The sequence below is a fragment of the Taudactylus pleione genome, unplaced genomic scaffold, assembly GCF_031769625.1.
Source record: "Taudactylus pleione unplaced genomic scaffold, aTauple2 ptg000503l, whole genome shotgun sequence".
NCBI lineage: Eukaryota > Metazoa > Chordata > Amphibia > Anura > Myobatrachidae > Taudactylus > Taudactylus pleione.
Genome location: NW_028284905.1, coordinates 680,001 through 706,506, shown reverse-complemented (window position 1 = coordinate 706,506; position 26,506 = coordinate 680,001). Strand labels below are relative to the sequence as shown.

At 47.3% G+C, this 26,506-nt stretch overlaps 2 protein-coding genes across 2 annotated transcripts in view; one reads left to right on the top strand and one right to left on the bottom strand.

The window, feature by feature from the left end:
• The first annotated feature begins 4,667 nt into the window (after window positions 1-4,667).
• Window positions 4,668-26,506, top strand: part of CUNH2orf80 (chromosome unknown C2orf80 homolog) — a 43,644-nt gene continuing 21,805 nt past the window's right edge. Inside the window, exons 1-6 of the mRNA XM_088450019.1 lie at window positions 4,668-4,744; window positions 6,119-6,216; window positions 9,650-9,731; window positions 15,912-15,994; window positions 19,894-19,978; window positions 22,856-22,933. Of these exons, the coding sequence (XP_088306145.1) occupies window positions 6,176-6,216; window positions 9,650-9,731; window positions 15,912-15,994; window positions 19,894-19,978; window positions 22,856-22,933 (369 nt within the window). The 5' untranslated portion in view covers window positions 4,668-4,744; window positions 6,119-6,175. The remainder of the gene's footprint in view (window positions 4,745-6,118; window positions 6,217-9,649; window positions 9,732-15,911; window positions 15,995-19,893; window positions 19,979-22,855; window positions 22,934-26,506) is intronic.
• Window positions 23,257-26,165, bottom strand: LOC148501765 (gamma-crystallin-3-like). Its single transcript, XM_088450020.1, has 3 exons — window positions 26,062-26,165; window positions 24,240-24,482; window positions 23,257-23,588 (listed from the first exon to the last, which is right to left on the bottom strand). Exons 1-3 carry the CDS (start codon window positions 26,068-26,070, stop codon window positions 23,313-23,315), a joined length of 528 nt encoding a protein of 175 aa, XP_088306146.1. The 5' UTR covers window positions 26,071-26,165; the 3' UTR covers window positions 23,257-23,312.

Sequence of the window (26,506 nt, the reverse complement as noted above, 5' to 3'; positions counted from 1 at the left end):
GGGGCTGGCTGGGCTGTGTTGTGCTGCTGTTGTCCATAGGGGCTGGCTGGGCTGTGTTGTGCTGCTGTTGTCCATAGGGGCTGGCTGGGCTGTGTTGTGCTGCTGTTGTCCATAGGGGCTGGCTGGGCTGTGTTGTGCTGCTGTTGTCCATAGGGGCTGACTGGGCTGTGTTGTGCTGCTGTTGTCCATAGGGGCTGGCTGGGCTGTGTTGTGCTGCTGTCATAGGGGCTGGCTGGGCTGTGTTGTGCAGTCAGTTGTCCATAGGGGCTGTGTCCACTCCAAAGTCTATAGGGACTGGCTGGACTGTGTTGTGCAGTGTCCCATAAAGGCTGTAGTCCTAGAGGGGTGCTGTAGTGTTGTCCAGGGGGTGATCTGTGCATCAGGGTTGCTCCCCCAAAGTGCACTCCAAAAAAAATATGTTTTTTTCTGTGTTTGTGAATTATATGTGCACAGTAGCCGCACATGCATCAACAAAGTAGCACCAAGCGTGCGCCTGTGTCATAAATCAAGGGCCAGCTGGAGCTGCTGCCACTAGTCATGACATAGACGATGCCATCAACGTCGTCTGCCAAGGCCGATGCCCAATGTCATAGTAGAGGGCATATACAATCCCAAATGACAAAGTTCAGGAAAATGACCTTAAAAAAAATATTTAAATCATCTGAGGAGAAACGTAAACTTGCCAATATGCCATTTACGACACGGAGTGGCAAGGAACGGCTAAGGTCTTCCCCTATGTTCATGGCTAGTGGTTCAGCTTCACATGACGATGGAAGCCCTCCCACTAAAAAAATCAAACGAGTTAAGCTGGCAAAAGTACAGCGAAGAACTGTGCGTTCTAAGAAGATATTACAAATCCCCAAGGAGAGTCCAAGTGTGGTGGCGGTTGCGATGCCTGACCTTCCCAGCACTGGACGGGAATAGGTGGCTCTTTCCACAATTTGCACTCCCCCTGCAAGTGCTGAAAGGAGCACCCACAGTCCACTTGCTGATATGCAAATTGAAGATGTCACTGTTGAAGTACAGCAGGATGAGGATACTGGTGTAGCTGGCGCTGAGGAGGAAGTTGGCGAGGAGGATTCTGATGGTGATGTGGTTTGTTTAAATCAGGCTCCGGGGGAGACAGTTGTTGTCCGTGTGATGAAAAAGCCCATCACGGTCATGCCTGGGCAGAAGACCAAACATTCCACCTCTTTGGTCTGGCAATATTTCTATCCAAATCCGGACAACAACTGTCTTGCCATATGTACCATATGTAAAGGTGAAATAAGTAGGGGTAGGGACGTTAACCACCTAGGAACATCCTCCCTTATACGTCACCTGCAGCGCGTTCATAAAAAGTTACTGTCAAGTTCAGAAACTTTGGCTAAGACCATAAGCAGTCCAGGGACACCGAAATCCCTTCGTCCTGTTGTATCCAAGCGCCTGCAAACCACACCGTCAACTCCCTCCTCGTCAATTTCATCCTTAGTCAGGATAGGATGTAGTCCTGCAGGCCATGTCACTGGCATTACTGACTCTCCTATCCGGGATTCCTCCGGAGGATCCTGCATTGCTACGCCTACTGCTGCCGCTGCTGCTGTTGTTGCTGGGAGTCGTTAATCATCCCAGAGAGGAAGTAGGAACACCACTACTTTTACTAAACAATTGACCCTCCAACAGTCCTAAGCGAGGAGGATGAAGTACGACAGCAGTCATCCCGAAGCAAAACGTATAACTGAGACCTTGACTGCTATGTTGGTGTTAGACGTGCATCCAGTATCCGCCATTAGTGCAGTGGGATTTAGACAATTGATGGAGGTAGTGTGTCCCCGGTTCCAAATCCCATCTAGATTCCACTTCATACCGAGACTGTACAGAAACGTCAGAAAAAGTGTCCTCAGTGTCCTGAAAAATGCGGTTGTACCCAATGTCCACGGACATGTGGACAAGTGGAACAGGGCAGACTAAGGACTATATGACTGTGACAGCCCACTGGGTAGATGTATCACCTTACGCAGCAACAACAGCAGCGTCACCAGTAGCAGCATCTCAGAAACGCCAGCTCATTCCAAGGCAGGCTACGCTGTGTATCATCGGTTTCAGTAAGAGGCACACCGCTGACAACCTGTTAGAGAAACTGAGGGAAATCATCGCCCAGTGGCTTACCCCACTTAGACTCTCCTGGGGATTTGTGATATCTGACAATGCCACCAATATTGTGCGGGCATTACATCTGGGCAAATTCCAGCACGTCCCATGTTTCGCTCACACAATAAATTTGGTGGTGCAGAATTTTCTGAAAAGTGACAGGGGCATGCAGGAGTTGGTTTGGGTGGCCCGAAAAATTTCTGGCCACTTTCGCCATTCAGCGACTGCGTGCCGAAGAGTGGAGTGCCAGGAAACACTCTTGAACCTGCCCCGCCATCACCTGAAGCAAGAGGTTGTGACGTGGTGGAACTCAACCCTCTATATGCTTCAGAGGATGGAGGAGCAGCAAAAGGCCATTCAAGCCTATACATCCACCTATGACATAGGCAAAGGAGGGGATATGCACCTGACTCAAGCACAGTGGAGAATGATTTCCGTGTTGTGCAAGGTTCTCCAGCCCTTCAAACTTCCCACATGTGAAGTCAGTTCAGACACTGCCAGCTTGAGTCAGGTCATTCCCCTCATCAGGCTTTTGCAGAAGCAGCTGGAGAAAGTGAAGGAGGAGCTAAGACGGAGTGATTCCGCTTGGCATATGGGACTTGTGGATGAAGCCCTTCATTTGCTTTGCCAGGATTCCAGGGTGGTCAACCTGTTGAAATCAGACCACTACATTTTGGCCACCGTGCTCGATCCTAGGTTTAAAGCCTATGTGGTGTCTCTCTTTCCGGCCGACACAAGCCTGCAGAGGTGCAAAGACCTGCTGGTGAAAACACTGTCAGCTGAAGCGGAACGTGACACGTCAACAGCTCCTTCTTCATTTTCTCCCGCAACTGAGGCTGCCAGGAAAAAACTTAGGTATCCTAAGCAACCCGCTGGCGGTGATGCAGGGCAGGCAGGACCAAGTTTGGACATCTGGTCCGGACTGAAGGATCTGGCAACAATTTCTGACATGTCTACTGTCACTGCATATGATACTGTCACCATTGATAGAATGGTGGTGGATTCCAGCGGGGACGAATTAATACTCTGTGAGGGTGAGGATGTACACCACTGAAGAGGGTGAGGAATCGGTGGATGAGGAGGATGAGGACGACATCTTGCCTCCGTAGAGCCAGTTTGTGCAGGGATAGATTAATTGCCAGCTTGTTTTGTGGGGCCCAAACGAACCAATCATTTCAGCCACAGTCGTGTGGCAGACCCTGGCGCTGAAATGATTGATTTGTTAAAGTGTGCATGTCCTGTTTATACAACATAAGGGTGGGTGGGAGGGCCCAAGGACAATTCCATCTTGCACCTCTTTTTTTTCTTTGCATTATGTACTGTTTGGGGCCTAGTTTTTCAAACTGCCATCCTGTCTGCCACTGCAGTGTCACTCCTAGATGGGCCACGTGTTTGTGCCGGCCACTCGTGTCGCTTAGCATAGTCATCCAGCTACCTCGGTGCAACCTTTTGGACATAAAAACACTATTGTGAGGTGTGAGGTGTTCAGAATAGACTGGAAATGAGTGGAAATTAAGGTTATTGAGGTTAATAATAGCATAGGAGCAGAAAAACCCACAAATTCGGTGATTTTAGCTGTTTTTATGCTTTTTAAAAAAAAAATACAGATCCAAAACACAAAACCCAGAACCCAAAACACAGAAGGGTGGTTTTGGCAAAAACAATCCAGATCCAAAACACGAAGAAAGATCCAGATCCAAAACCAAAACACAAAACACGAAAAGTGGCCGGTGCACACCCCTACTTTCAAGACAAGCTTATCAGATTCCAGAACCGTCTACATAACCTTTATAGCTTCCCTATCTAACTCCCTTCTTACAGTATACACATATCACATTTTCACTCTTCACTCTCTCACATCCTCCTGACCCTGGGCCAGCTTTCCAGTGTGATTGGATTATACAGCTCACCAAGAACATCTGCATTCGGGCTGGACCAACTTGCAATATGTAGCACCTATCCTTGTGTATCCACACCTAATTCCCTGTAGATTGTAAGTTTGCGAGCAGGGCCCTCTTACCTTTTACATCTGACTTTTACAACCACAAGTCTTGTTCTATTAATGTTGATTCAAATTGTAAAGCGCATCGGAATATGCTGCGCTATACAAGAAACTCTTAATAAATAAATAAATAAATAATACCTCTCTGTCATCCTACTGACACCACCGAAACAGTAACATATGACAAAAATATGACCCCTGCCCTCCAGACGCAAAATGTGCGTGCTCCAAACAAATGCTAACAGAATAACTGCACATCGTCAGCAAGTAGGCAGCAAATAGACATGCACTGTAAAAGTATTTATTTTCTGTTGTACTGGGAGCACATAGCTACTTAGATACACACTTAACCATAATCCTAAATAGCTTGGTCTATTGTGTTCAGACAGCATTGTGGTGTTAGGTTTCCTTTGGGCTTAGACACCTAATATGCTGATATAAAGCAGGTAATGTAATGTAGAACTTCCAGCTCACTCACAGACCGCTCACCTGTTTTGTGCAATGTGGTTCCATAGCAACGTGAGAGGAGAAGCAACAGCCCTGCTCCATGCAAGCCGTTCCCTGCTGCTGCCCTCAGCCACCCGGATCAGCAGATCCAGGAATAGGAAACGGGTAAGAGAGTAAATACCTGAAGATAGTTCAAGATGCCAATCTGATGTTTGTCTGGAACATTAATCTTGCACTTTAATGTTTTGAATATTTTTTTGGTGCTTGGATGTTTTTGTACTTGTATATTTTTAGTGGTACCGTGTACAATATGGGTAAAACCGAGTGTGGGCATATTTCTTTTCTGTTTTGTGAAGGTGGGGGGTAGGTGGGGTCCCTGGGATGGTCGCCCCTGTGCCCCCACACACTGGGGACCCCCCACACAGGGTCAAACAGAACACGAGAACAAATGCCGCAGAGGTATGCAGGATGGTTGGCTTCAGCGGCTCCTGAGTCCCTTTAAGCGTTACATTACGTGTGTGACTCCTAAGGGAGCCGAGAGCTGGTCTGTCTGCTCCCTGCTTCCTGCAGCAAGAACTTTATCATCCGGACCTTGGAGGAACGCATATTCGCAGTAACAATGTCATCAGGAGCTCACCAGGACTCACAGGTGAGTAGCAGTAGTGAGGGGCTGGGGGCCCTATGTGGCATATGGGGGCACTATGTGGCATATGGGGGGCACTGAGTGGCATAATTGGGGGACACTGGTAGCATAATAGGGAACTCTGGCATAATAGGGGGCACCTGATTAGTACTGCTAGATTGCTTACGCAGCTGCCATTTTTATTTGTCTGAACAAAATCACCATGCTTTTATTTGCTAAATACACACAGATTTGCAGGATATTACTGTTAGCACCGATAGCAAAAGTCTTTGTTTTGTATACATACAGTATATGGCATTAACAGGGCCTAATTGATCTTTTTTATTTTTTACTTATTTAGACCTATAGGGGATCATGGGTTTGATTCTGACTAGGGCCTGTCTGTGTGGGGTTTGTATGTTCTCCCCACTGGGTTTCCTCCAGGTGCTCCTAGGGATCTGTGCAGGGCATTATACAAAAACACATGTTTGGGGCAGGTCATTTATTGGGTGATTTATCAGCGGGATTGCTCCAAGCACTGATTAGTAAATCTGGTGGTTTGAAACTCGGGATGGCGTTTTCTGTTGTACAGTGCGTGTGCAACGGTTGTGAGCGCAATAAGTCGGCAGAATGGAAACCCGCCAGGAAAATGCTGCAGTTCAGCCAGTCTGACACTTAGTAAATTCCCTCTTAGGAAAAGAACTGCACAGACAACCTTGAAAACTTGGGAAAATAAATAAATTAATAAATATATATCTATACTTCTATATATTAGTTTAAAAACGGATAATTGTCATTTAAAATGCCACAAATTAAAGATAAAGTGTAGCCACTGGGTTTTTTTTTTAACGATCTATGTGGCGTACACTTTACTTTCTACTACTTTAATAATTTTTCTTTTACCATCTTACCTGCAGAACGTGCTACCTATGTTGTATATCGTGACTGTGATATTGTGATCTGTATAATACTTAATGGAAAGAAAACTCTTAAAGAAAGAAGTTGAAAAGCTTCTGTAAGTATCACAATATTCTTTCTTCTTTTAACCATTCCTTCCGATATTCCCGATCAGCAAAGAGGGACAAATCAGCCCACGCCCCTGGCCCACCCACATTACCTTCCCAATATTACAAACTGTAACTTATCTGGAAAGAATAACTCATTTGTATCAAGAGAGCACTCAGGTTCACTTCTGTTCTTTATTTTTTTATTAATTTATTTTAAATCCAATGAATTAAATCATTTTGATAGAAGATTATTATAATAACAGTGCAAATATTATAAAAAACAAGGGGGCACAGATTAAATTGATAAATATACTAAGGGGTCACATTTTTTCATGATTATATATAAAGGGACACAGAGTTGATTTCTTAGTATAAAGGGGGTATACTGTAGTCAATATTTATTAAACTTTATGGGTCACTCATTAGGGGATACATTTATTTTTTGTACCCTGTTACCCACCGGCTAGGGGTATTAGGAGGTGGCCAATGCAACTTGGCATGCTCCAGGTTGGAGCCCCCCTAGAGTACTGTGACAGATGGTACATAAGGCCTGATTCAGAGCCGGACGCTCTGACCAGAGCGCTCGCTCTGAATCAGGGCCGTCCCAGCTAAATTTGGAGCGGCCTCCTGGCCGCTCGCATAGCTGTGCGTGACCACCCACAGCTTATGCGAGCGCCCAAAAAGATTTTCGCTATGGTCAAGACCATCGCGACCATCGGGCTTGCGACGAGACACTTGTGGTAGGGTCTCGTCTGCCGCAAGCCCGGAGTGCTTTTGGCTCTATCAAAGCCAAAAGCACTCCCACTGACATCACTAGTGATGATGATGATGATCACTAGTGATGTCAGTGGGGCCGGCCCCAGGTGGTAGGCGTTCCCATGGCGTTCACTCACCATTGACAGCATGCCCCCTTTGGTGCGAGACCCCGAGCGACGTCTTCCCCGTCGCTCGCCGGGTCTCGCGCATGCGCACGACGGAGCAGCCTCCATCGTACGCATGCGCACTTGGGCACCATCGACCCGCTTGCGAGCGTACAGCGCTCGCGAGCGGGTCTGAATGAGACCCATAGCACGGCCTCTCCCGGAAGAAGAGGTACTGTATAAAAATGGCAGTTTTGCAGCGGTTTTCGCCCCAAGGTCACGATAACAAACAACTATATAAGCAAGTCGCTGCTGGATAAATGACCCCTATATATAGGAGTTTCAGAGTGGCCACTAAATTATTATTTTATAGTTGGTGCTGAAATATGACAAATGTGCGCATCCTGATTAACTTACAGATACATGATAGGAGAACACCGTAGGAATCATTTCTACAACTTGCATATAGCATATTTCTTACCACTTTGTATAGAGGTGGATTAAGAAACAATCATTGTGCTTAGGACCTGATTCAGACCCAGTCGCAAGCGCTGAGCGCTTGCAACTGGGTCGATGGTGGCCCAGAGCGCATGCGCATGATGGAGCCGGCTCCATCGTGCGCATGCGCGAGACCCGGATAGCGACGGGCAATCCGTTGCTCCAGGTCTCGCACCAAAGGGGGCGTGCTGTCGATGTTGAGTGACAGCTCGCCCCCTTTGGTGGGCGGGCCGGGGGGGTGGCTGCCCAAACGGAGGCGTTCCCATGAGAACGCCTACCATTTGGGGGCGGCCCCACTGACATCACAAGTGATGTCAGTGGAGAGATTCCGGCTCTGTTAGAGCCGAAATCTCTCTGGGGCTTGTGGCCACGAGATCCTACCACAAAGGTCTCGTCGCAAGCCCGATGGTCGCGATGGTCTTGACCATCGTCACCATCATCATGGCCGCTCGCTGTAGCTGTGGGTGGTCACCCACAGCTATGCGAGCGGCCAGGAGGCCGTTCTAAAAAAAAAAACCCGGCCCTGATTCAGAGCGAGCGCTCTGTCAGAGCGACCGGGTCTGAATCAGGCCCTTAGTGCAATGAAAGTATATATATTGTTTTGTAACAAAATGTTATTAAAGTTTTTTCTGGATAAGGAGGGGGTGGGGGATGCAAGTATTTGTATAGAAGAGTTGGTGGGTTTGAGGAGGTGCAGCTCAGTTACAGATTCACAATATAGATCCAGCTTTCGAAATGCAAATATGAACACAGGGTCTGATTCAGCGGGGAACGCAGTTGCAAATATGCAGTTATGCACGCAATCAGCCGATGTTTGCATTTTGCGCATTCGTATGCATCACATTGCGCGTGCGCGAAGGTTCCACTGGCAGCGGGATGCGATCGCAGTCACTACGCAGACCCATTTAAAAGTGATGGACAGGATTTAAGCATTTGTGGGTGGTGACTGGGGTGGGCGAGGTGATTGTGCGAATGCAGGTGTGTGAGTGCGTTTAAACGGCATGGCATGTGCGTGCATAAATTAGCCTCAGCCTTCCGTGTGGCCAGAAAAGTTTCTGAGTAAGGTCTGATCAGCATAATGGATCATAACAGTGGTGCATGACAATGGGCTTAGCTACTAGAGGAAGGTTTAGGGTTAGGCTACGGGAGGGAAGATAAGGGTTAGGCACTAGGGGGAGGTTTACTGGGGGCTCTGCATAGGGGGAACTACTACTGGGGGCAATGCATAGGGGGAACTACTACTGGGGGCAATGCATATTGGGGACTACTACTGGGGGCACTGCGTAGGGGGCACCACTTCTGGGGGCACTGTATAAAGGGCAATAATGGGGGCTCTGCATAGGGGGACCAAACTGGGGCACTGCATAGGGGGGCACAAAGCATATTATTGCAACTCTCTAGTTCTGCCCCTGGGAAGCAGAGGGTTAGAGTTAGACTAAGGGAGGGGAGGCTTCGGTACTAGAGGAGGGTTAGGTTGCAGGAAGAAAGGTTAGGGTTATGCGCAAGGGGAAGTGTTAGGCTGCGAGAGGGAAGGGTTATGGTTTGGCTGTGGGAGGGGAGGTTAGAGTTAGGCACTAGGGGGAGGGTTAGGCTGCGGGAGAGGAGGATAGGGTTAGGCACTAGGGGGAGGGTTAGGCTATGGGAAGGGAGATTAGGGCTAGGCCCTTGGGGAGTGTTAGGGTTAGGCTTAGTTATACTTAAGACACTGCTGGTACTGCCAGGGACGTTTTGTTGACATTCTAATCACGTCGACATGTCGATATGATGAATGTTGATGAAGGTTGGCGCAGCCGTTATCACCGCTGCCTCCACCACTGAATAAGTCCCTATTCCTAGATCTACTTTCCTTTAATGTCCTAAGCAGCTGCCTTTGTATGTTCTCCGATGCTAACCTAAAAGAACATAACCAATTCAATAACCAGGTTTCCCTAGACAATGGCTAGAATTTACCCCACACTTTCTTATTCACCAAGTCCAGTCATGAACCATAGAGTCCAAAGCACTTTCCTAAGCTGTTCTGTTATATGCATTCATTATTACATTGCCATACTGGCTTACATCTACTCTCCTTGTTTTTTGGAAGGGGAGACTATGTTAGCACAACTCTTCGGGAAAAGGAATTTGACCCAAAAGGAAGAAGGGACTCGTCATCTATTGCTGATCTGGTAAGGAAACCTACAACTAATGGTGCGTACACACTGGGCGATTAAAGTGGACGACTGAACGATAACGATATCGTTATCGTTCAGTCGTCCACTTTATCGTCCATTTTTAACACAAAAAAGATGAACGATGACGACGACGCGCGTTCCCGCGGGTCGTTCGTCATCCTCGTTCATCGGGCTGACATGCAGGCCAACCTGACGACCTCGTCAGGTTGCTGCATGTCAGGGAATGGGTAAGAGAGCCCGGCGCTGAACGATATCGCTAATGATATCGTTCAGCGACTGTGCTCAATGTCATGAACGACATTGAGCACAGCCTGCCGGGGACACACTAGACGATATCGCTCAGGGAGCATATCGTCTAGTGTGTATGCACCTTAAGTGATGTATCTGTTACAGAGATCGTTCAGACAAATTGGTTAAATCCATCTGATTGAATGAATTTGCCTAAATGGCTGCTTTTGTCCGTCATACACAAAGATCCTGATTTAGGTTCAGGGTTTCTTTCAAACATAGGTGTAAAATCTGTTGCAGGCTTCTGTGTATATTTCAAGTTGCACCCAAACCAATGGGTGGCTGGGCCAATTTTAGCCTGGTGGGGCTAGCACACAGCACTGGCCCACACGCAGTGGCCCACTCTTAAGAGGTTTAAAGGGCCTCATTTATCAACGAGTTTATAACTCAAAACTAGTGATAAATATCACTTTTTATTGTAAATGGTGCTCAGCCAATCAGCTCCCAACTGTCAACTGTTAGAAAAATGACAGTTGGGAGCTGATTGGCTGGAGCACCATTTATCATACACAGTGACAGTTGGGAGCTGATTGGCTGGAGCACCATTTATCATACACAGTGACAGTTGGGAGCTGATTGGCTGGAGCACCATTTATCATACACAGTGACAGTTGGGAGCTGATTGGCTGGAGCACCATTTATCATACACAGTGACAGTTGGGAGCTGATTGGCTGGAGCACCATTTATCATACACAGTGACAGTTGGGAGCTGATTGGCTGGAGCACCATTTATCATACACAGTGACAGTTGGCAGCTGATTGGCTGGAGCACCATTTATCATACACAATGACAGTTGGGAGCTGATTGGCTGGAGCACCATTTATCATACACAGTGACAATTGGCAGCTGATTGGCTGGAGCACCATTTATCATACACAGTGACAGTTGGGAGCTGATTGGCTGGAGCACCATTTATCATACACAGTGACAGTTGGCAGCTGATTGGCTGGAGCACCATTTATCATACACAGTGACAGTTGGGAGCTGATTGGCTGGAGCACCATTTATCATACACAGTGACAGCTGGGAGCTGATTGGCTGGAGCACCATTTATCATACACAGTGACAGTTGGGAGCTGATTGGCTGGAGCACCATTTATCATACACAGTGACAGTTGGGAGCTGATTGGCTGGAGCACCATTTATCATACACAGTGACAGTTAGGAGCTGATTGGCTGGAGCACCATTTATCATACACAGTGACAGTTGGGAGCTGATTGGCTGGAGCACCATTTATCATACACAGTGACAGTTGGGAGCTGATTGGCTGGAGCACCATTTATCATACACAGTGACAGTTGGGAGCTGATTGGCTGGAGCACCATTTATCATACACAGTGACAGTTGGGAGCTGATTGGCTGGAGCACCATTTATCATACACAGTAACAGTTTGGAGCTGATTGGCTGGAGCACCATTTATCATACACAGTGACACTTGGCAGCTGATTGGCTGGAGCACCATTTATCATACACAGTGACAGTTGGGAGCTGATTGGCTGGAGCACCATTTATCATACACAGTGACAGTTGGGAGCTGATTGGCTGGAGCACCATTTATCATACACAGTGACAGTTGGGAGCTGATTGGCTGGAGCACCATTTATCATACACAGTGACAGTTGGGAGCTGATTGGCTGGAGCACCATTTATCATACACAGTGACAGTTGGGAGCTGATTGGCTGGAGCACCATTTATCATACACAGTAACAGTTGGGAGCTGATTGGCTGGAGCACCATTTATCATACACAGTGACAGTTGGGAGCTGATTGGCTGGAGCACCATTTATCATACACAGTGACAGTTGGGAGCTGATTGGCTGGAGCACCATTTATCATAAAAAGTGATATTTATGACAAGTTTTGAGTTATAAACTCGTTGATAAATGAGGCTGTTAATGTGTTAAGCACATGGGCTTTCTCCTGCAATAAGGACAATGGGGCGATTGAGACCCGGATGCTAAGCTGTGCTTTTCGCAGCCAAAAGGGGCCGGGTATGTGATCGCACTGTCTGGCTTAAGGACGCCCTCTATGTCTTAGAGAGCGTCGGTAGAGTGAGCGCACACCAATATACAGACGCCCACTTTACTTTCTTAGCACACGTCATCTCCAGGAAGTGTATGATTAATCAGTAACATGGAGAGCCATCGGAGCTGCACGCAGCGTTTGAGGAAGACCTTACTCCAATGCAAGCAGTGCGATCAGTGCTGGCTGAAATACAACCAGGTGACGTGTACAATGACGCATCCATGCTAATTATGGACGCCCATTAAACGCCGTTTTGACGCCCAGACATGCCTGCGATCGCGCCATCACTCTCCCGTTCACAAGCACCTTCCCCTGTTACCACCCACAAACGGCGCTATCTGTCACTCACAGTAGCATCCAGTCTGTGTACAACGAGTGCACGATTCCCCATCGCAGTGACTGGTTTGCGTATGCGTATTTTGCCGCGTATGCATGCGCAGACAGGTGGCAATCGCCCATAGCGAGCGATTGCGGCTTAGCGTCCGGGTCTGAATCAGGCCTGATGTTCTTACTGCCACTTAGCCTATTGTGTCCCTGACCAGACCCAATGTATATACTCTACGTGGCTGTATAATTATATGTACTGCATATAACTTGACACCACCAGAGGTCTCTACCATCAACAACTTTATTATTATGATGGCTGCCATAGTTATAGCTACTGTATAGTATATAATAAATTAATAAATAAATGATGTACAACCAGCACCAGTTCTATAGACTGAACTGGCTAGACCCAGTACAAGGCGGCTATGAGCCTCGCTGGGCTGCCCACACCATAACACGGCATTCCCATGTAACAATGTGACACCAGCTCCAGGATGGCGGGTAACAGGGTAATTGTAGAATCAAATACATATTAAGTACTATAGCATGCTCCACCAGCGGCTGACAGATGCATGCTGGGGCTTGTTGTACAACAAACAGCAGCAGCTCTGATTGGTTGTATGTTTAGTGACCCTTTAGTCATGCTTGTAGAGGCTGCACTTGCAGTAAGTAGTGCCATTCTCTTATGTCTTTGTATTGTATATGTCTATGGAGCACTTCAGGAATGATGAAAACAAATGTGGTATTGATTTAGGATCCTAGGCCCTCATTCAGAGCCGTACGCTCTGAGCAGAGCGCACGCTCTGAATGAGGGCCGGCCTCCATGAAAATGGAGCGTCCTTCTGGACGCTCGTATAGCTGTGGGTCACCACCCACAGGCTATACGAGCGTGCATTTTGATGGCCGCGATGGTCGAGACCATCGTGACCATCGAAATTGCGAGCCGGAGCCTGCGGTCGGGGTTTTCAACCGCAAGCTCCGGAGTGATTTTGGCTCTATCAGAGCCAAAATCACTCCCACTGACATCACTAGTGATGTCAGTGGGCCGGCTTTTGACGGGAGGCGTTCCCGTGGGAACGCCCCCGTCAGGGTGGCACGCCCCCGGCACGCCTACCAAAGGGGGCGTGCTGTCAATCAACATTGACAGCACGCCCCCTTTGATCGGACACAACGAGCGAAGGACTTTCCTTCGCTCGTCGCGTCTGGCACATGCGCATGACGGAGCTTACCTCCGTCGTGCGCATGCTCAGTCCAGAACATCGACCCACTTGCGAGCGGACAGCCGCTCGCGAGTGGGTCTGAATCAGGCCCCTAATTCCTAATTAAGTGGTAATCTAGGACTTTATGGGTATTTTTATTTTAATTGAAATACTTTGAAAATCAGTGTGTGTCTTATTCTCCTTCAGGTATTATTGCAGAACTACATGGCCCAGCAGGCTCTGGATCTCATTCAGACCCGCTCGCAAGCGCCAATGCGCTCTCAAGCGGGTCGATGTTGAGGCCCTGTGCATGCGCAGAGGCCGCACTGCGCGTGCGCAAGCCCCGGAGCGAGAGAGAAATTCTCTCGCTCCGGGGCTTACTACAAAAGGGGCGGCTGTCGATGGTGATCAACAGCTCGGACCGTTTTGTAGGCGGGGCGGGGGGGGTGGCTTGCCAAATGGAGGCGTTCCCGACGGAACGCCTGCCGTTTGGGGGCGGTCCCACTGACAGTGGTGAGCTTCCGGCTCTAATAGAGCCGAAAGCTCACTGGGGCTTGCGGCAGACGAGACCCTACTACAAGGGTCTTGTCGCAAGGCCCGATGGTCGCGATGGTCTTGACCATCGCGACCATCAACCTGGCCGCTCGCTAAAGCTGTGGGTGGTCCATTTTACAGACGAAGCCGCCCTCATTCAAAGCGAGCGTTCGCATTTTGCGAGCGGCTCTGAATGAGGTCCTCTGTCCATAAGGGTATTTTGGTGCTTGCTGTGCCACAAGCTACAGCACGCTCTGGCATCCATGGGTATAGTGTCATTTCAATTTTGACAAGTGCCAACATACCCAAGTGGTCAGTGGTTGTCAGGCTTGCTGGTATTTGTAGTTCCATAGTAGTTCTCATAGTAGGCTAGGGATGCCAGGAAGGGCCTGAGTAGTGGAAGGTGGCCACATGTTTTATGTAGGCATTGCCCTAGGCTGGGGCTGTCTTTACATTATGACAGTGGGACTCCATGCTGCAGGTCTCCCTGTTATAGTGCCCCATAGCCTTGTATCCTGGTTGCCACATTTGCAAAGCACAATCGTCGCCAGGGCCAGCTCCAGGGAGAGCCGCTCCCTGTGCAGGACGGTACCTTGTTGGCCCTTACCTGAAATGAGGTGTGGCCTAATCCCCACAGGCCACGCCCCTAAATGATGTGATTGGCACGCCTCCCGTTGCGTCAGGCTGGGACTAGCCCAGAACTACGGCAGTAGCTGGGCTGCCCCCAGCCCTCTTCCTGCACTGAATGGGTGGAACAGCGTGGGTGGAACAGCGGGGCAGTGCCCGAAAAACGGGACTGTCCCGCTGAAATCAGGAATGGTTGGAAGAGGTGCACCCTCTATGGGGTGGCACCCCTGTTCGACTGCACTGGTCGAACATGCCTTGAGCCGGCCCTGATCGTCCCACAAGGGGCGCTTAAGAGAGGCGGGGGCCCAGAGTCTACTGCGCATGCGCAGAACACCGGAAAAATGTCCACGCCAGCCATTTTCTGGTGTTCTGAGCAGCGCTGACATCCTACGCAGGACCACGGAAAGGTAAGTTTAAAATAATATGGTTGCAGGGTGTGCGGTGCGGGGCCCCCCTGGACCCGGGGGGCCCGCGTGCCCCACACACACTGCACCCATTATAGATAGGCCGCTGCGTCCCATGGCTTTAGCACTGGTACTGCCTATTGATTGTAAGAGGGTGCCCATCATTTTTTATTTTTTTATTTATTTGATTATTCTCTTTTAAACACTACGGATATGTGCTGGTACTGATGTGTCTTTGTCTCAGAAGTTACAGAGCTGCAATATATATCCCTTCTAAGGGGAAATGCAGCCAAGTCTAATTACTGTAGGTCACATCTTAAAATTTAAAATTCACATTTTGCTGCATGTTGGATCTGTCATGTCCAAGTCATTATCAGACCCAGTCACAGGTGGATTAGGACCCCATAGCGGAGGGCTATTTTAGACCTCTTCTGACCCACCTGGCTGTAACCCTGATGAGTGCACTGTTTGACGACTCTCCAAGCTAATAAACGTTTTACTTATCCATACGGATTTGTTATGAATTTAGTATATACAGTGTGGCCATAGCTTGATTGTAACTTACATTGGCGACTTTGTGCACTAAAATATTTTTCTACGTAATCCTGCTGGCCAGGTCCTAATTAGTCTCCCTGACAAATTTGGTGAGAATCTGTTGTTAGATCAAACTACAGATTTAGGGGAAGTATAATTATGGCCACCCTGTATAGAGAATTAAATTAGTGAATAACTAATTAAAATTTGATCTTATATTTTTAATTTTAGGCTCATTATGACCTAGCGATCAGCGTTGCAATGCAGTGGCTTAATAGTTCTAAGGGCAACGAGGCACTTAAAAAAGGGAGGCTGTAAGTATTTTGTTCTATTTAACTTTTAAAAAAAAATTTTTTTTTTTCAATATTTTTTTTTTTTTGCTAATTTCCTTACAATTACTCGAAATAATTATTTATCTGAGTACCTGCTGTCAGGAAGTATGAGTGTCATTCTGGTGACTTACTAAAGAGGTCTTCTCCCTTCAGCCTGAAGGCCGCAGTGTTTTTGTATCTCAATTTTTTTATCTCAGTGTTTTTCAAATCAAATTTTTTTATTTTATCCACCAAATCAAACCTATGAAAAATCTCACCATGTGCGCAGTGTTTGAAAAGCAAAAATCGAAGGGTTCAAACAAATTGGGGCTGATTCTGAGGGCCGGATTCATAGTTGTACACTAATGTCATCGCAGCGGTGATCCTGGACTCAGCTGCTGGGCAAAAACGTGCAAATGTCTCAGACAGCGAGGATTGTATCGAGAGGATCACCTGAGGCTTTGCAAATCCAACCATCTGCGCACAAATGGCGCAGATTATTTAATTACACTGGGGACGTGCGGTCAGGGTAGGCAGGGTCATTCTCCCTCCCGTATCATACTCCCAGTCATGCTCCAGAGTTTTGATCTTAAACTGTGTTTTTATACGTGTGCCTCCCCAGCCATTGACCTCCCCGCACGTCACTGGATTACACTATGTAACAGTTTTTTTGTCCTTGGGTAGTAAGTGCTGTTTCTTAATGGCTTATGTATCAAAAGTACAGAAAATTGGTATTTATTCCCCTCAAACTTTGCTTTTGTGATCAGGACATTTTATACTTTGAAATTTACCTACTTCAGATGACCAAAGGGCGAGTTTGCATTCTCTTTTACACAATGTGAAAAAAAATCAACATATGTAAGAAAATTAACATATAAAGTTGTAGAAACATGATCACAAAATAATTAGAAGTGAGTAGTTTTTCCACATTTACGATTATACAGTACGTATCACGCATCAGCCCCCAGATGTAGTCTCCCATCATGTTCTCATCATACTTTCCTTGGTAGCCACGTTCAAACTCCAGTATATCCTGGTGGAAGCTCTCACCTTGCTCCCCCAAGTAGGCTCCTATGTTCTCACTGAATTTCTCAAGATGAGCATCAATAATATGCACTTTAAGGGATATCCTGCACCCCATTGTGCCAAAGTTCTTCACCAAAGTCTCATTATTATTATTATTATTTATTTATATGGGGCCACAAATGTTCCGCAGCGACTTACAAAGTACTTAAACAAGATGTAGACAAGCGACTTACAGAACAATACAATACAATACAGGACCAGGACATGGATAAGCAATAGAACATAAGCAACCAAGTGTTAGGTGCCCTAGTGGTGAGTAAGAAGTAGATGAAACTAAAGTAGGGAGAAGCACAAGAGGGTAGAGGGCCCTGCTCGTAAGAGCTTACATTCTAAAAGGGAGGGGAAGACAAACATGGGTGACACAGATGGGGTAGATGGGGAGGAAGGAGCATGTAGCAGGGAGTTAGAATGATAGCTGGAAGGCTTTGATGAAGTAGTGGGTCTTGAGAGCCCATTTGAAGGATTGCAAAGAGGTGGAGAGTCTGATGGGGAGAGGGAGAGAGTTCCAGAGGTGGGGAGCAGTGCGGACAAAATCTTGGAGGTGGGAGTGGGAGGAAGTAATCAGCTGGCATGAAAGGCGGCGTGCATTAGTTGAACGAAGAGAGCGGAGAGGAGCGTGGAGGGAGATGAGATCAGAGATGTATATGGGGGTAGATTGGGTGAGGGCTTTGTAAGCAAGCGTGAGAACCTTAAATTGGGTTCCAAAAGGGAACTCCACCTAGTTTTCAGCCTTGTGATTGCCCAGGAAGCCCCGAACGACTGCAATAAAGCTGGTCCAAGCAGCTACCTCCTTCTGAGGAAGCAACTATGGGAATTCCTTGCACTGCAGGATCTTCTTAATCTGTGTTCCCACAAACACACCGGCTTTGACCTTTTACTCAGACAACTTAGGGGAAAAGTCTTGAAGGTACTTGAAGGCTGCCAAATCCTTATCTAGAGCTCTAACTAATTGTTTCATAAGGCCCAACTTGATGTGTAGTGGAGGCATCAGGACCCTACTGGAGTCCACCAGAGGCTCCAACTTGACTTATTCATCCCCACACAGATCTCTGTCCCCTGTTGCCAGCGTCGTCTGTTGCTGTGCGATTGCTGTCCTAAAGGCATAGAAAGTAGGGAAACTTGATGAAACCGCCTTGGTGACCTATTAGGAATACCACCATTTTGAAGTTACCTCCCAGTCATACTCATATTTCAAGGCTTCTAGCAAGGTCTTGATGCTGTTCTAATCCTCTTTGTGGTGCAGCGGATGAGTCTGGGTGGCGGTCAGATACAGCAGGGATGCGGCTGAATTCTCTGTCCTGGCGGCGGCTGTTATATACACTCAGCTGATCCCCGGTGAGCTTAGCGTTCCCACAGACTCCCGGGAATATGAAGCAGCATTTGGTGGTACAGTCAGTGTTATTGGGCTCCCCTCTGCCAGAGGTGGATGCTCTGCAGCGCCCATGTTGCAACCACACTGAAGTATCAGAAATGTACTGGAAAGTAAGAACATTTCAAAATTTCTCTGACAAGATCACAAAAGCATAGTTTGTGGGGTATAATTGTAATTTTCTATAATCTTAGGGCAAAGGCAATTAGGAAATAACACTTTATACACAAGGACAAACAAAAAAAACCCATTTGTTACATAGATGTACTAAGCTCTGGAAAATGATAAATTGGAGAGTGATAAACTACCAACCAATCAGCTCCTAACTGCCATTTTTCAAACACAAACCTGTGACATGACAGTTAGGAGCTGATTGGTTGGTCGTTTATCACTCTCCAATTTATCACTTTTCAGAGCTTAGTACATCTATGTAACAAATATTATTGTTGTGTTTGTCTTTGTGTTTCAAGTGTTATTTCTTAATTGCCTTTACCCCAAGAGTATAGAAAATGCTTAAATGCTATAAAAAAAAATGACTCACAGTTCTGAGTAACCCAATAGCTACTGAGAATATTGGCGGGAACTGAGACGATGGGCCACTTTCACTGCGTACAGGATCTCAGACGCAGGCTGTGACACAACCCAAAAACGGTCTTGGCACTCCTCCATTCTCTGCCGCCACACCCCGTTACCTCTCCCAAACGCTGTCAGACAATCACACTGCGAGTAAAACGTCTCTGGGAATGACTGCAGTAATGTACCTTGACACATGTGCAGTATGACTCAAACACATGCGCAGATTGGCGATTAACGCTCCACTGCATAAAAAGATTAGAATAGCGTACATATCTGAATGAGGCCCTGAGTCGGAGGCAAAGCGGCAGTGTCTGCGTGATGCCGCGGAAGCCAGAGTTACTACCTTCTGCTAATGCCAGTTTCCATAGGACATATGCGAGGATCAATGCAGCTTCATGCACAGGAGGGCTCAGAGGTGGGCCCAGTAGAGCTAAGAGAGGTGGTCACAGGAAGGCTGGGAGGTGAGCGCAGGAGGGCTAAGAGGTGGGCACAGGATGGCTGACAAGTAAGGAAAGGGAGCGCTGGGAAGTGAGCACAAGAGGGCTAAAAGGTGGGCACAGAAGGGGTGGGAGGTGAGCACAGAGGGCTGTAAGGTTGGCACAGTAGGACTGAGAGGTGGGTACAGGAGAGCTGGGAGGTGGGCACAGGAGGGCCGGGAGCTGGGCAGAGGAGGGATGGGAGGTGGGCACAGTAGGACTGGGAGGTGGGCACAGGAGAGCTGGGAGCTGGGCACGGGAGGTCTGGGAGGTGGGCACAGGAGGGCTGTAGGTTTCGGCACAATAATTTGTTCATGTAAATACTATATAATTGTTACTTTGCCCTAACAGATTACAGTCAGTCACAGAAACTCAATGCATTTTATCTTGTGCAGTAAGCTGGCATCAGATCATCATAAATACCCCAATCGGATGGAGAGGGAAGCTATGATTTTATCCTCTTTTGCAGGATTACTAATGGTAAGACCACCGTATCATATTGTTATCATTACCGTATATCACCGGTAACACCCATACTAACACCTGCCACATTCAGAGATGGGCAAAACCCATACAACAGGTGTGTAAGATAGCAGTGTGACCATACATTACAATAATACTGATTTCCCTGCAAGCTCCATTAGCAATTATATTAAAGAGTCATATAGCATTTCAGATGTTATATGCTGTAACTTGTGTGACATTGCTCCTATCTGTATCCAAACTGGGATTATTACGTCCATATTTTACATGTTTAAAGATAATCCCATAATTATTATGCTTTTTAGAAAATGTATTTACTCCTATGAAACAGATGTACAGTGATGGTCGGTCCCCTGCCTCTCCTCTTTCTGTGCTCTTGAATGAAATCAGGACAGCAACAAGGGAGTTTTATTCTGGAGATTTGTCCCACTGACCAATTACAGAGGAGTGAGCTCAATTTAAAATCTTAAAATGCGAAATTGCGGCCATCATTTTTAGTATAGGTGGTGTCACTAATAAACACTGACCTGTAACTTCTGTTTTCGCTGCAAAGTAATCTGTATGGGTGAGAACATAATAAACCGTTTACACAAAATGGACTGTACACCGTCTCTCCTCCCATTGCCAAATAGGTTCATCTTTCGGTGAACCCGCCTATTAACTTGCTAGGAAGCCAATCAGCTGTCGTCTCTTAGCCATGATTTCTTTAGACCGGTGTAAGAGACCAATCCGGATTGGCTGTATTGCAATGAAGTAGGCTGGCACATGTCTGCGCCATCTGTGTGGTAGCGAGTCTGAGCTCTGTGCTGCTGTTTGCCTTTATGGCCGTGTGATACAGCCCCCCCCCCCCCGCCACTCCTATGTGTCATGCCTTGTAATGCAATGACAGTAACTGTGACACACATGTGGGGTGACAATAACACAGGACTTTGTTTACCATTTGCAGTAACGAGCGGAGGGACATGAAACAGGACACTTCCCACTCGGGGCGCAATGAGTATTACATAAATAAATAAAAATCGTGCAGTTTCCTGTCGCCATGGCGTGAGCATGTGTTCCCATTACTCTAGTGAGAACCTGGAGCAGGCTGGGGAGTGCAGGGTTGGTGCCGGAGGAGCGTAAGCTCTCAAAAACCACTGTTCCCCCTAACAGATGCTACCAGACCATGGCACCTCCCAACCACCCTGAGCTGTGGGGGCTGGGTAACTACCAAGGTTGCACAGCACAGACTCATATTTTGCGCCTAGCATTCTTAAATAGGATTTATGAGGGATTGGGTATGGGACATGGCGGTCACGATGCCGACAGTCAGAATCCTGTAACACAGAATTTCGTAAGTAACCCTAATCCTCCCTTCCCGCAGCCGGTATGCAGTCGGGAAGCCGGCGGACCTAATCCCGACAGCCGGCTTCCCGACTGCTTTATCCCGGCGAGGGTTAAATGACAGGCGTCTAAATCTAGACGCCTGTCATTTTACCGATGACGGGAGACCTGCGCCCGGCATCCCGATCGAAGTGATGCCGGGCTCCGAGCGCAGACAGCCGCGGGGGGGGAGGGTTAGGTTTAGGGCTCCCGGGGGGGGACTTAGGGTTAGGCACCCCCCCCAAGAGGTTAGGGTTAGGCTAGGGGGAGGGAGGGTTAGGGTTAGGCACCCTCAGGGGGACTTAGGTTTAGGCAGCGGGGAAGGGGGTGTTAGGTTTAGGCACTTAGAGGGGTGATTAGGGTTAGGCACTGGGGAGAAGGTTAGCAGGGCCGCAGCTAGGGGGGGGCTGAGGGGTCATGTGCACCGGGCGCCATCCTCGAGCGGCACCGGCCACACACTTCTCTGTGCCGGAGGTCTGCAGATAGAGACCTCCGGCAGTGGTGCACGCCGGACAGTGGACACTGAAAATCGGCGGAAGATCCCGCCCTCCCTCCTCCCCTCGGAAGTTAGGGTAAGAGCTCAGGGGGGGGGGGAGGAGGGGGCGGAGAGGGAGTGAGAGGGACGGCAGTGCTGCACAGGGCGCACTGCCGTCTAGCTACGACGCTGAGGTTAGGGTTAGGCACCCCCCCTGGGAGGTTAGGGTTAGGCTAGGGGGAGGGAGGGTTAGTGTTAGGCACCCCCAGGGGGGACTTAGGGTTAGGCATCCCCGGGGGTTTAGGCAGTGGGGATGGGGGGGTTAGGTTTAGGCACTTAGAGGGGTGATTAGGGTTAGGCACTGGGGGGGAAGGTTAGGGTTAGGCACCCCTAAGGAGGGTTAGGGTTAGGAGATGGAATTAGGTTAGTGAATACTTACCTTAGGGACGATCAGGATTTTCTCTCATGTCGGGCAGCCGCTGTCGGGATTCCAACCGCCGGTAATCATACCGATTCCGCACAGCCTACCCCTACCCCTCCCCTCCAATAGCCTAACCCTAACCCATGCCCTAGTGCCTAGCCCTAGCCCCTAAACCGAACTCTAACCCTAATTCTCACCATCAGGATGTCAGCGGTCGGGATTCTGGAGCCGGGATACAGACTGCTATCGGGATTCCGGCGCCTATTACATCCCCTTATGAGCCCAGCTGCACCCCTACCTACCACATAGAGATAAGAAAGTAACACTAATAATTTACACTAAGAGGAATCGGTGGAGGAAGTAATCAGTTTCTTACAAAACAGTACCTAAAATATAACAAGTAAATGCATCAGGACGTACTCTCTGTGCAGGACAATCTAATAAAATCCCCCACTCTAGAATATGTTGATTTTTAAGCACTGACATGCCGAATAAGTCCTTACTTTTACAACAACGGAGCAATTTAGAGATTGTCCATTGGCCTGCGTCTGTACTATTTGTATGTCTGTATGCGTAAAAAACAAACAAACATATACTGTGGTTAATTTTATTACAGAACAGTTTCCCAGTAGAAGACGTCTTTGAAATATACGGGAGCAAACCTTCAACAACACAGCTGCAGAACTCAGCCAAGGTACTGTACGTTACTTGGTTGTTTCATGGAGCTTTGTTCATGCAAATGTTTAAAGTCATCGGGATACATACACACACAACCATCCAAGATGTTCCCCACTGACCGTGCTTCTGTTGCACCTCACCTGTCATATGATCCAGCCTGCAGTATAGCATTACAATGCATGCATAATTATTTCATCAGCCACCAGTAAGTGCCACAAGGGCGTCAGGTACTTGGCAGCTCCTAAATTGTGTATCCCTCCTTTCTAACCCTCTTACCTATTTTTCAGCGGGAAATAACATTCTGCATCTCACCACAAAAGAAAACAAAAAACAAAGACATTATCTCATTGATTATTCATTTATTGCAGTAATTATATTATTTTCTGCGGCTTACGCTAATAATTTTCCCTAACGTGTCTAAAGGACCCGACCCTGGCGTTAACAGAGCCCCAGTCGGTGTATCTCCTGTACTCTCCAGGTCTCAGGTAGTACTGACGCCCCCTGTAGTTGGGCTGCTCATAGAAGATCCAGTGTCCGTCAATCACGTTGCAGGAGTAGATGTCGTGGTAATTAAATCGATCGTGGACAGAGGTGCAGTCATCCACGAACTCCATGTTTTCTCCTCTGAAGTCCTCTCTTTCATAGATCCTTATTCTGTAGGAGCCACGTTGCTACGAGACACAGCAAAGACACGTGTCACTGTATGCTTCCAAATTATTTAAAAAAAAAAGAAGCCCAGACATATACACTTCCCAAATTTAGGTGAAGCTTTACTAAGGCAAAAATCTTACCAACATCATATAACAAAAGAAAGACGGATGGATCAAGATCTCTAAACTAATTCTGTATACAGTGCATTGCTATCTCGGGCTCCTTGCAGATTAAACAGGTTGGGTACGGAATCCTGGCGGTGGGGATACCTGCGGCCACAATACCGACAGCAGCGTCCCAACCCAACTAGGTAAGAACCCTAGCCCTAAACAGTCTGACCCTAATACTTTCCATCGGGATGTCGGCGGTTGAGGTTCTGGTGCTCTAGACATACTTCTAAATCTAATCCTTGCCCTAACCTTTGTCAGGTCATGTCTCCAAGTTCTAAATTTAAAATCAGCCTTGACTTTACCTCTACACTTTAGTATTAGGCAAGATCCCAGCCCTAAAACTAACTCAACCTCTAAAGGGAAAATGTACTTGTCGACGCTTTTTGTTGTTGCCCCTTTAAGTCCAGTGGCTGAAACCATCACCCCTCTCATGCGTTGAGCACATTTTCAGCGAGGTCTGTGGAGTAAAATAATTAACAGTTTCGGTCAGAAGAATTTTACCTGGGGAATGATGCGGCAAGATCGGATGGAGTCATTGAATCCCAGCCACTGCTGGAAGTCGGGGTACTCTCCCCTCTTTAGGAAGTACTGGTGCCCAGTGTAATTAGGCTGCTCGTACAGCATCCAGTTCCCATTCTCCACGCGGATGGAGTTGCAGCGGTTGAAGTATGAGTGCAGGTCGGAACAGTCTGAGCTGCACTCGTAGGAGCGGCCCTGGAAGTTCCTGTCCTCGTAGAAGATGATCTGTAAATTTTAGGCAAAAATAACATTGGTCAAAAAAGGAAACTACAGATGTTGTATTTGGTCCTTTACATAAATGGTAGCAGTAGAATATACTACACTAATATATACAGTGGTAATACAGACAACTATGTCTTATTTCTAGGGATGTGTAGGCTCGGATAGGTTTGAAGCTGCACGCCGAGTTCGGACTTTTCCCTCCAAAAATCGGGTCTCAGATACAGTCAAAACGTCATCTTTCATGGACAAACATCATCATTCCTGGACAAAAGACCATGGATGATGATGTTTGTCCATGAAAGATGATGTTTTGCCTCTTTCTAAGACCCGATTTTTGGAGGGAAAAATCCGAACTCGGCATGCAGATTCAAACCTATCCGAGCCTACACATCCCTACTTAATTCTACCTTTCACCAGCCAGTGTCAGACTGGAGCATGAAGGCCCTACTGAGGAATACTGTTGTAAGGGCCAAGCTTAAACGTTGTTACCAGTGACCAGAGTGGGTGTCGCCAGCCACCACAGAAGGTCTTGGACAGCCATTACAAAAGGACATACAGTCGTCAGCTTGCAAAGAACAGGGCCTCTTTACAAAGCAGGGGAGAGGGATGTGTCAAGTTGCCTGCGTTGATTGGCAGGAAGGCTAATCTTGGTGTAATTTCCACAGAAACCAACCAAGCACCCAAGTTCATCGTTGGTCCTGCTGCATGAAGTTACTGACCCTCTGGTAGAGTAAAATGTATACTTTGAGTGCACATTTTGGAACCTGACTGCTAGGAAAGGTGGGAGGGGCCATTGGGCAGCGGGGCCCTCCTGTGGGTCAGCCCGACCTTGGGCATTTCCTATTTTAATGAAGAATTTAAAGGTATTCCCTCAAGTTGGTATTTGCCAAATGTCTATTGGTTGCTAGTACTCACGTAATAATTTATTTTTGTCAATTAATTAGAGTAATGCTAAATAAAAACCATGAAAACATATCCAATTAATATTTTGAGACATAAAAGCATCAGGGATGAACAGTTTCTATCTTGTCATTTTATCTGTTTATAACTGGCATCAAACAACATATGAAGCGGTGTAACAGATGTGCCCCTCCGCAGACTGGAAATAGTTGTGCAACATGATCATTCCACCAGGACCAGTTTGTTTGTAGTGCAACGTTATCTGCAGAACCCGTGTGCAACACATGTATCGTGTACACATATATACTGTATATTCTGTATAGTGTCTTCGGAAACTTTGCTCAGAGTCAGGGGTGGAAAATAATTGCAGAGGGTTCTGTGTCTTAAACCCACATGAATATAATTAATAATACCAACCGGAAAGACCTACCAGTGGGTCACGAAAAGCAGCTACGAATGCCAGTCATTTATACTGTAAGTCGCTTATCCCTATCATCGGTTTTGCACAGCACGATAGAAGATGCTGCTACACTTAAATATATAACTTTTCCCATAGATGCAGAATCATGGAAGAAATCTGTGTTTTCGTGTTTTTAAATTTTCAACACAACTTGTGACAACAATTCTCTCATTGTGTAGTATCACACAGGCAAAGCAAGGTGCTGATATAGGATTCTCTTACCTTTCCCATCTTGGCTGCACAGTTGTCAGTGGACGCTTGAAGTGAACGCTGATTTGTCAGGACATGAGCGAAGCCTTATATACCCCTGTGTAGGACCAGGGGAGAGACTCAGCAAGCTGGTTGTGTCAATGATAAAGTAGTTTGCTCAGCAAAAGAGACCTACACAATTCAGTGACACTGGCTGTCACGCTTTATTGGAGAATTTTCTCTCTTTAGTTAACGCTTAGGCAAAATCCGCTTTGTAGAGTTCCGAAAACAAAGGGCAGATGTCACTCGTCATAGATGGGGTCAGCAGATTTAATAGGTATTTGTGAATAGCCATTGGTAGCAGTTCAAGCCAGTTCTAGACGGCTAAACAAAGGTGCCGGTTACAATTTGTAGGTAGCATGTACATAGTTAAATGATGTATCCATGAAAAGGCCTACATGATTTTCAGTATAAAGTG